Below are 11,506 nucleotides of genomic sequence, written 5' to 3' on the forward strand. Positions count from 1 at the left end.
TTAAGAGTGAGGTTCATGATCAGTAGTAATCCAAGTGACATGGCATTTGGTGAAAGTTGGGGTTTTAAGTCATCAAGGTTGTAGTCATTGAGCCAGGTTTGAACTACTTCTTGCTTGTTGTTCTTGGTAAGTAAGGAATTTTGCCCTGATGTGGTTAAACTTAAGGTAAGCGATGAGCATGCAGATCTAGATGAGATGCAGGCAGTGTTTGAGGTGTTGATTTTTGGAGGGAGTAGAATTTTAAGAAGAGTTGTACAAAGTCTGCATATTGACATTTTAGATGCTGTTATTTGTGAGTAGAACAACAACCTATCCCTGCACATCAGAGCCTCCTCCTCAGTTCTTGAATTCCACAAGAAACCAAAGACTTGGCTCCTCACCTAGCTCTGACCCTGGCTCTGCCCATACAGCTCCTGCTTCAGCACCAGGATATCTCCCCAGGTGACTTGTGCACCATACAAATACAGATAACATGTTTAGAGGTTACCTGCAGGGTTTACTTTGGGCAGTTTAGGACATGCTGTCAGGGGCGGTTTGAAAGTTCCTCCCCACCTAGAGGTCACAACACATACTATTCAGATTCACAAAAATCTAAAACCAATCTTGAGGCACACATGCAAAGTATGGCTTTAATACATTTATGTTTTGTGGAGCAGAGAGCCATTGTCACAAGGTTAGGAAGACAGAACAAATAAATATAGAATTCACATCCCACGGCATTCACAGCAAATCATGGCATCTGAGACCATGTGCATAGTGTTGTGTGTGTGATCAAAGGGGTTGACTGATGCATTCTGGTGGCTGTTGACATTGGATAGAGTTTGTGAAGAATGAAGCAAATGTACACCTACCTATATACATGGATGAAGCTGAAACAGATCCACTTGGACAGCCCTACAGCTGCATTGACTGTTCTGAGAAGGGAAGGGGAAATACAGTACCATTTAAGCAGAGCATAGGTGCATGAGGTCATGGACTCAATTTTCATTTTCTTTTCTTAGCAAGGATTTCAGCTTAAAAACGTAGTGTTTTTTACACATTGAAAAAGATTTGTCAGTTTGTTTGTTTAGGGTAGCTTCCATGTACATGCATGGGGCAGACGTTTACTGCACCACGGGGAAGTTGAGCATTCACTCCATTTTTTAAATGACTGTATCTGTAAGATGAGTATACCAGCATCCTTTTCTGGATTTGTGTCGTTGTTATAATTCTCGAGATAACTAGGTAAATTGTGCGAGTCAGAAATGGACTTTAAAGAAATCTGACATACTTTCAATTCTTTCTCCATAGGGTCCAGTGGTGACAGATAATAGCAATTTCCTTTTAGACTGGAAGTTTGACAAGTTACACAACTGGAGCACAGTGAATACAGCTATTAAAATGATTCCAGGTAACCGGTTCACATTAGAAATTGGTTGTCATTAAGTGCTACAATAAATTTACAATATGTTTAATGTTTGTGCCCGTGGTGAGGAATCAAGGGCTTGTTGTATAATATTAACCTCTTAGCTGCTGGTCCTTTTCCCCCAGTGCTGAGCCATTTTTTGGCTATTTGGGGTAGTTCGCGCTTAGGCCTTCATAACTTTTTGTCCACATAAGCTATCCACGCCAAATTTGCGTCCTTTTTTTCCAACATCCTCGGGATTCTAATGGTACCCAGAGTTTGTGGTTTCCCCTGGAGGAGACCAATAAATTAACCAAACTACAGTGAAAATTTAGTTTTTTAAAAAGAAATGTGAAAAAAGGGCTGCCGAAGAAGGCTTGTGGTTTTTTCCCTGAAAATGTCAACAAAAAAGGGTTTCTGGTGCTAAAATCACCATCATTCCACCTTTCAGGAACGGGCAGACTTGAATCAGAAAACCAAATTTTTCAACACAATTTTGGCATTTTACTGGGACATACCCCTTTTTTACTATTTTTGGTGCTTTCAGCCTCCTTCCAGTTAGTGACAGGAATGGGTGTAAAACCAATGCTGGATCCCAGAAAGCTAAACATTTCTGAAATGTAGACAACATTCTGAATTCATCAAGGGGTCATTTGTGTAGATCCTACAAGGTTTTCCTACAGAAAATAACAGCTGAAATAAAAGAATATAGTAAGTGAGCTGAAAAAAACAGCCATTTTTCTCCACGTTTTACTCTGTAACTTTTCCCTGCAATGTCAGATTGTTTAAAGCAATACACCATTACGTGTGCTGGACTCTTCCGGTTGCGAGGATATATAGGGCTTGTAGGTTCATCAAGATCCCAAGGTACCCAGAGCCAATAAATGAGCTGCACCTTGCGATGGGTTTTCATTCTATACCGGGTATGCAGCAATTCATTTGCTGAAATATAAAGAGTGAAAAATAGGTATCAAGCAAACCTTTGTATTTCCAAAATGGGCATAAGATAAGGTGTTGAGAAGCAGTGGTTATTTGCACATCTCTGAATTCCGGGGTGCCCATACTAGCATGTGAATTACAGGCCATTTCTCAAATAGACGTCTTTTTTACACATTGTCTTACATTTGGAAGGAAAAAATGTAGAGAAAGACAAGGGGCAATAACACTTGTTTTGCTATTCTGTGTTCCCCCTAGTCTCCCGATAACAATGGTACCTCACTTGCGTGGGTAGGCCTAATGCTCGCAACAGGAAACGCAACATGGACAAATCACATTTTTACATTGAAATCTGACGTGTTTTTTGCAAAGTGCCTAGCTGTAGATTTTGGCCTCTAGCTCTGCCGGCACCTAGGGAAACCTAGCAAACCTTGGCATTTTTAAAAACTAGACACCTAGGGGAATCCAAGATAAGGTGACTTGTGGAGCTCTGACCAGGTTCTGTTACGCAGAATCATTTGCAAATCTCAATATTTGGCTAAAAACCCACATTTTCCTCACATTTCAGTGACAGAAAGTTCTGGAATCTGAGAGGAGCCACAAAATCTTTAAAATTTCAACCTCCACATCATCGACCTCTATCACACTCGTCAAGCATATGTGGTAAATCATTTCCTCGTTGGTGAAATCTAAAATGCAGAGGACATTGGTTTGTAAATAAAAGCTAGTTGAGTGCAGGTAGTTAGGGGACCACCTTTTCGTGCAGTGCAAACAGTTGAGTATTTTCTTCATTTCTCTACACTGCATTTTAGATAAACATATGAGCCAAAATATTTTTGACAAGGTTCTAAGAAAATGTTGTCCAAAAGTGTTCAGGTTTTATTTTCCACAGACAGAAACATTTTGCACATAAATATTTGGACAATAGGGCCCTTCTGAACTACCGTGATGGGTCTGCCTGATTACCTGCAGAGACACAGGCCATCTGTGGATGAATCCTTGCAGCTGCAATCCTCTGATTGTGCTTCACTTTTTGTCTGGAACAGTACTTTTTCCTTAGTACTATTAAGTGCTGAGAACCCAATTTTGCATAAATAAGAGTTGAAAAGCATAGGACTTTTAGTCGGAGTTTCTGTCAAAGCTGAATGTTCTGCTTACATTTTCAGCCAAATGGACGTTCTAGAGCTAAATCACCCCCTCCTGAAAATGTTGAACTACTTGCTCATTGATGTGAGCATTGTTCCCAGGAAAGTACTTTCATAAGCTATTACCTTAGAGAAGTTGCAAGATTTTGTATTTCCTCAGCAACACTTTGAAGAAAACATTCACAGGTCTCAAGTGTCAGATAGCAATTGGAATTCCTCTACCAGTCGAGATTCACTTATTCTTCTCAATAACTGCGGCTTATTCTTAATTGAATTTGTTTTTATTCATGGTAAAAAGTGGTTTGGCTCCATGCAAATAAATATACACGAAATTTAGTTTATCAAGGATGTTGGCATAGTAAGCTAAAAGCACAATGCAGCGGAGACTGCACAGTTGGTCTGCTTTACAGAGTCCAAAGTCAGAAGGAATTGTCATACTTTGTTACTCAATGTAAAAATATCATTCAACAGCTTTACTAATTATCACTTGTGTGTGAAACCACAAACCCTCATGTTTAGCCCTCATTTCTAAACATAAAAGTTCTTGCATTTGTACTGTGAGATTCGCCACCTCCTCAAGATCACCATCCATCTTTGGGACAGGAAGGTCTCCCAGTGTATCGTACGGTGGGGTCTGATAATATGTGGAGCCACTTTCAGCGTGTTGGCTTTCGTCCTCCTACAGTGCCACATATGGAAGAAGCACCATCTACCACTATTCTAACGCAGTCTTCTCTTTCTAAACCATAGTAGCACAGAAGCCGTTGACAATGTTAAACATGTTAGATACTGTTGCCCGCCCCTCTGTTGACTTGGAGAATTTGAAGTCTTTCAGTATTACAGTTTTGTGGTTGTTGTGGGTGTCGGCAAATAAACTAGTTCTGTCATTGAGTCATTCGCTTCGTCCAGTTGTAAAGCAACCTACTTCATTTCAGGTGAGCAATGAGTTGTTTTAAGACGGGCCAGATATACAGCGACAAACAGTGATATAAGATAGGGTTATCATTTTAAACTTTTCTGTCACCTTTTACCAAGCATTTTATTGGCCTCGTCAAGATTAGCTGGAAGAATAACTTTTTTTATCTATCTAAAAAGCTTTTTGATTTTTGGCAGTGCGATGTACCCTGTATTAGGATGGTTTTAGTGGATTTCCTGCAGTGGAGGCTATGATTTTCACAGCGTTTGTTTTTTCTTGGGTAACGTCTTGCAATTTCCTGGCAAAAAAAGGTCTCTGTTCTTTCCTGCTAGAGCTTTATGTTCTGTTTCCAAATGACACCTTAGTGTGTGTGGATTCCGGCTGTCTGTAGGCACACATTGTGACCACATTTCTGCAGTAACAGCGATCAATGCAGGTGATCGTAAACTCCAAGTAAGAAGCATCATACATCCTTATTTGTAGATTTTTTTGTCACCATCGGTTTATTTCACTGACTTCTGTTTCATAAATTTACCATCTTTGGGAAGTAGTGAACTATCTATGTCTAATGTGCGCTTGACATTATTACAAAGTTCCCTATTAATTAATAGAATGCACCTGTTGTTTTCCTAAATAAGCAGCTGCTTTTTGTTCAATTTAATGAGTTATACAAGGTTTCTACTTTTCTTAGTAGCTGAAATGCAGTTTACGCAAAAATATCTTAAGTTGCATGCACAAAACAGCAACTCCATAGTGATGGTCAAAACAGAAATTCCAGGTGGGACTGGCTTGAGTGGATTGCACTTACTCTGCCTAGTATGCGTGTGCAGCATGGTGTGAACAGATTGTTTTGATGAGCACTAAAAGTTCACAGGTGCTACAGATGGGGAGCCACATGTAATTTTTTCAAAGGTTCGTTTCAAGCATCTCCGATGGCTGCCATGGAAAATACCCCTGACTATCCTTTAGCACTTCCAGTCACTTACAAACTCACCCACCATATCTGCGAGACTTAGCAATCTCTCTTCACCCGTCATGCTAAGACCACCTGCTTGTGGCAAAGCTCCTGGCAAATCCTGCTGCCCTTTCTCTTATCCTCCTGCTGCTGGGACATCAGTCTCTGTCTAGAGACAAAGACTTCTTCATCTTGCAAAGACGCAAACACATTTCAAAATGTTTACATAGATATCTCCAGGGTTCATGGCAAACATGTCAAGTTTTAGCTGTTTGTGGCAAAATGTACTTTGCGCAAACAAAACAAACCACTTTAAAGAGGGGTTAGTTTGAACGCAAGCCAGAGAGAATTTGTTAAGCGAGTAGGTTGACTCACTGAGGTAGACGTTCCCTCCCTGATGAGGTAGGCAGATCACAGGTTTGAATCCAGGCATGGCCACTCGGGCTTCCATCCGTCTGAGGCAGGTAGGTTAGCTACCATTAAACTGAGCATTCCTTTGTTATTTGCAGCACGTAGAAACGATATAAGGGTAGTGCGAAGCGCTGTATACAAAAGTTATCATAAAGTTACTGTTACATTTTGCAGTGCAGCACGTAGTCATGAAGCCTCCTCACTGCCACTGTGTGGTTTGCCTTTGTAAATGTCAGACACTGTCTTCATCTATGTTTATTTCTGGAGATACCGACTGTACAATGATCTGTTTGTAAGTTGCCTCACAGGTTTCAATCTTCCCAGGAATACCTCCTATTCGGGCAATGAGGATAAACTACAGAGGGCAAGCAAAGCAAAACACAGTCCTATACTGCTAGCATCCCTTTGCCACTAACAGCATAAATATTGCCATTTCAGCCAACCTTGGATGAATGGACAATCTGTTCATAGCTGAGTTTACATTTCAAGGTATGTGCAGTCCTCTTGGGAGGTATTGTGACAGCTGCCAGAACAGGTGCTTACCATTGTATGGGCGAGGAAAGCTGAGAAAATAGAGTAAGCCTTTAAACGCGCATAAAAAGGAGACCCTCTATAAATTCTGGTGAATAAAACAGGAGCGCAGCGAATGTAAGCTGAGTAGGTTCGTTTATCCATTGCACTGATCTGAGAGCGAGATAAAGGTAAGTGACAATCTGAGAAAATGTGAGGTTTCATTTGCTATCTAATGTATGCACCAGGCTTTTTGTTTGCCACTCGGCACATTTCGTACAGGCCTCTATTTTGATTCCATTCCTAGGTAAGAGATTGGCAAAATCAATAAAAACCTACATTATTCTTGCTTTAAATATAAACCTAAACAATAAACCAAGAAGTGATTAAATCAAAGAGCTTTTCAAAATATTCACAAATGCTCCCCCCTTGAAATCCTCCAGTTGTCTGTTGGCCTCTGTTAAAATGGACTTTCAGTAGAATGAATGAAGGGTGATATCATGCTTTTGAATACAGCACTGGTAAACAGTAGTAACTGAGCAATAGATAATGTAGGGCAATTAGTCTATGCCTATTCACTTCCCAAATTAGTCATTTCCTAATGTGGTAGCAGTTCTCCTAACATATGGCTAAAACAATCCCAGATAGCCATAATCCAAATACTTTCCAAGATGATACAAGACTGTTTCAGCTTCTGAAGTTCTACTAGCCCCACACTAGGCTTGTCTGCTAAATTTGGATGTTTTCCTGTCCTCAGCAGTGGAAAACCAACTCCAACTAGTACTGTTCCTCACCCACTGTTCTGAAAGAATGGAGTCAGCCTGGCAAGAAATAGGATAATGTTAAAAATAGGCCCTCACTAGATCTTTGCTTTTATGTAAATGTGCCATCTTCAGAGTTCTTGGATAAGCTTTGTGTGGTCATTCGGTGGCATCCTATCACCTCTCATTCCTCAGATACATTTTGGTTGAAGTTCCTGTGATTAATCTCCCACGTCTTTCTGCCAGAAATCTTGCAGCAAGATAGCTGCAATAGCTGGCACTTTTTGTTCTCCTGGAAGATGAGGTTTGTTTATGTCTATTTACAGGAGTTTAGGGCCATTGATGCCATGTTTTAAATATTCTCATGTGGCAATGCAAAGCCACATTGCAGCCCACATGCAGTATTTTATGCTTTTGCCACTTGTGCAGTTTTTACCTATTTGTACTGTGGCCTTGCCTAACTGTCAAGAGACAGTGGGCTCATCTAATTACTTGGTGGAACCACACAAATGGATTTTCCAACAGGGAGAAACTGGAAAAAAAAAAATATTTGCGTGTCAGCTTGGGGTAAAATAAAATGCTGAGTCAAAAATATAAAAGTAAAACAAGAACTGAAGAAATTAAAATAATGTAAAATAATATATAATTTAGAATCTGTTTATGGCAGGCTATTCCTGTGGTGACCAAAAGGGAGAATAGAAAAATTAGTTTGTGTGTGCACCCTCAAGAGTAAGACAAGAATATTTGACGGATAGATTTCCAGTAATACTGCTCGTGTATGAAATGTTCTGGGTACGAGTAAATGCATTATTATTCCCTATCAACTTGAGCACTCTCCAAATTCCTCTGTGCTAAACATCTTGGCTCTTTCAGTGTTCATTACTCCATGTGGGTATTTTAACTTTAAAGAAAAATATTTGATCTGGTTTTGGCAACAATGGTTTTTCACTGCCTAATGCACAAATTCATAATTCAAAGGCTTTGAAAGCACTACATTTTTTGGGTTGTCACGTATATTTATAAAGCGCACTCGCAAGGGTGTCCTGGCGCCGAGGATTGAAAACGGTGAACATAAGAGGCTGAGAATGGTAGTAGACTTTCTAAGAGTCAGTGGACTCAATGTGAAGTTTTCCAGGGACAGAGTAAAAGTATCAACATGAAAGTGCTTGGGAACTAGTTAGGATGACTGCTCAACATTACAAAGCTATACAGTATTTTTGTAATTGAGGTTTTCATAATCATTTGTTGGAGGTCAATCTGCACTGTGTTTCTGTACTGAAGGTAACATAGTTCCATTGCAAGGTGACAAACACTGGTGCTGAGCTTAGGTGTCATTTTGCCAAGCATTTGTAGTTGAAGATCTGCACTTCTGGTTACTGGAGTTATTTGTGGGGAGAAGGAAAGAGTTGCAGACCCCAGATTTGTAACTCTTGTTGCCTTTGATTCTATAAAATTGGCCTTGTCTGTCAATGCTGGCAATTTGAAAGGTAAACCGATTGGCCTTGCCTTGGGAGAGAGTAGCACATTTATTTCCAATCCATTTAGGCTTAGATTATTTCCATCTAGCTATCTTTTAATGGAAATGTGTTGGGCTGGCAGAGATTTATGGGTGCCGTTGTTGTCTTTCTTGAAGGCACTGCTTAGTCTGGGTAGCATTCATAGCTTAATGAAGAGCGTCTTGAACAGGTCAGTGCCATTAACCAAGTATGGCAAATACGTGTTGGGACAAGCACAGCAAGGGACAGTACATGTGCTTTAAAGGGAAAGTATCAACTTTTACTTGTATTTGGCCTGTCTGAATAGATTTTATAGAGGGTGGAGCTACCACAGCAATACCCATATTTTCTTGGAGCCTTTGGAAGAAGCTGTGGGATGAACTGGATGACTGAGGACCAACAGGATTGGCAATTTTACTTGTTTGCTCATATAATTAGAAATTAGGACAAACCAGTTTTGAGCATCCCAGTTAATTTTCTGGGATGTTCCATGAACGCTCCTTGGTCAGTTGGATTTAGGGCTCTGATCCATCAAGTTAAATCAGATAAACCCTAATCCATCATTTCTAGAAGATAATCTCACATATGCAGAAGAACAGGCAATGTTCTTTGAAATGGGTTGAAACCAGGTTGGTTCAGATGAAGCATATTATGATCCTTTAGGTCCTTTGTGATGATTACCCCTGGCTTTGCTAAAGACAGGAGTTTCAAGATCTCATTAATCTGGCATGACCAGGTGATCAGGGAGATGCATGCGTTAGAGGACCAGTCGAGGACAATAGTCATTGCTTTCTGAATGCAACTGTTTTGTGATGTTTTCCATTATACTCTTTTGTGACTTCTCAGCACTGACATCACCCTGATGACCATGGTCCAAAGTTCAATCCCTTCTAAAGCAGATTGTGCTCTTTAAGGAGTTGTTCCTCCAGGTACAGGTTTTATTTGTTTCCAATTCGGACTACGTAGGTGGTGAAGGCCTTTCCAAAGAGGGTCGTTTTTACATTTTTACACTCTTTTTGAACAATTACAAGCACAAACGTAAGGGTACATATTTTGCCTTTTGACTAGTTCTAGCAGAATGGTTCCTTTGTGCCCTACACTTTCATTCTGTTTACAGTGAAATTGTTGTGGGGTTATTTTAGCGCTTTAATTGGGCACATTTATTTTAGCCCTGAGTTTGAGACCTGTGACCTCTCACCTAGTCCTGTTTCATTTTATTCCTATTATTTTAGCAAAAGATTAATTTTAGTGGAGCTGTTTAATTATTTTTATCAGCTGCCCTTCCATGCAGGATTTGTCGTTAGTTATTTTGCATGACATTTCATCTTGTTCTCAGTCCAAGGCTGAACGAAGCTGTACATGATAATTTATTGATTATTGCCGGTCCAAAGAGTACGAAGTCTACCCTACACAGAAAATCCATTTTATCTCGCCAGGGCAGTTCTCAGAACAATAACACGTTTTATTGTAAAACACACTTCCTCTAACCAGGTTAGAGGGAAATATGCCAGCCAGGCATCCTATGCTGTGCCATGTTGTTGCATTGCTGCTAGACTCGGCCTTATCACTCCAAACACCTGGGAAAAGTGCAGGTGACCAACAGACAACCCTCCTGCTCATTATCCAGGTATGGGGTTGGGTCTTTCTTGCAGAGATCAAGTAAGGGCAGATTAGGGCTAACACGGCTAGATTTTAGAAGTGCAGGTAGTGATTTTAGATTCACTAGTGTGACATAATGTTAGGACTTACCTGTTTCTCATTTTTTGTCAAAATGATAATAGTGTTTTGTTTTATTATACAAATAATCAGAATTTATGCTTAATTACATAGAATGCAGTTGCTTCAATAAAATATATTGAAACAAATCCTGCTTCTTTTTGTCTTCTGCATGTAGGAGTCTTATGTAACTGGTAAGATCTATTCCACCTCAACTTCCCTGAGAAGTTACAGAGTGCCATGCGTCAGGCTGCCACAAATCACCTTTACTTCTAGGTTTTGGTGAGGTGCTGCTAGCTAGTTGAAAGGGTTAGGCCCACAACTGCCAGACTGTGTGGGATAAGACTCAGTCCCCCCCATGCGGTGGTGCTATCGCCTGAATTCAGCAGTCTCATCCTCATGACGAGAGTCCTACAACAAAAGTTTTCCTTGTTTTGATGTTTGATGGTGTTAAGTGTATGCTACAGAACGTTTTTTTTTGATTGACTTCAAACAGACCTTTGTATTTTAGAATAAAAGCGGATGGTTAGGTTGCATACTTTCGGGGTACATATCTGAGGACAGAAAGTGGCAGTAGGAGTTTGCTGCATAGCAGCTGGAAAACAGGGGGGAATAATATGGACCGATGTAAAGTTGCAGATTAAAGCACATGATTCATAGGACTGCATGCAGTTTCCATATTGGAGGACATAGTGTTGAACACAAGAACAACCAACTTTTTTTCAGGTGATCAGCATTTGTATTTTGCACAAGCTAATCCACGATACTGAGCTGTGTTAAGATTAAGGCCAAACAAACATTTAAAAGTTGGGGCAATTTCAGTGTTTTTTTTTTGCCTGTTGTGTTGCATTGAGACAGCTATCAGAGGTGAATTCAATAGCACTACATTGATGACTGTCTTTTTTTTTTTTTTTTTGCAGGTGTGGTAGACACAGGTCTATTTATCGGCATGGCAGAGAAGGTCTACTTTGGTATGGCAGACGGCACAGTCAGTGTCCGTGACAAGCCTGTGCAGTAACAGTAGTACAAGAACACACTTTGCTTTATTCCAATGTACTTAATCCGCCCCAGTGTGCCAATCCGGAGTGCCGCAGTAACCTTTTTTTTTATTCTAATGCAATTTATGGAATTAAGTCGAATTCGCCAATTTCTTTGAGAAGCTTTTCTCTTGGCATTTATCAAGAAAGCTTGCTGCACCATATTTCTTTTTCTAAAAAAAAAAAAAAAAAAAAATAATTTAATAATGTGAAATCTCACTAGGACCTCATGTAAATGT

The 11,506-nt window shown here is 40.0% G+C and overlaps 1 protein-coding gene across 1 annotated transcript in view; it reads left to right on the forward strand.

Moving 5' to 3' along the window:
• The window catches only part of LOC138256707 (ribose-5-phosphate isomerase-like), a 109,012-nt gene extending 97,708 nt beyond the window's left edge, over nt 1–11,304 (forward strand). The window contains exons 5-6 of the mRNA XM_069205871.1: nt 1,291–1,390; nt 11,151–11,304. Coding sequence (XP_069061972.1) covers nt 1,291–1,390; nt 11,151–11,248 — 198 coding nt within the window. The 3' untranslated portion in view covers nt 11,249–11,304. The remainder of the gene's footprint in view (nt 1–1,290; nt 1,391–11,150) is intronic.
• The last annotated feature ends 202 nt before the right edge of the window (nt 11,305–11,506 follow it).

The sequence above is a fragment of the Pleurodeles waltl genome, chromosome 1_2 (assembly GCF_031143425.1).
Source record: "Pleurodeles waltl isolate 20211129_DDA chromosome 1_2, aPleWal1.hap1.20221129, whole genome shotgun sequence".
Classification (NCBI taxonomy): domain Eukaryota; kingdom Metazoa; phylum Chordata; class Amphibia; order Caudata; family Salamandridae; genus Pleurodeles; species Pleurodeles waltl.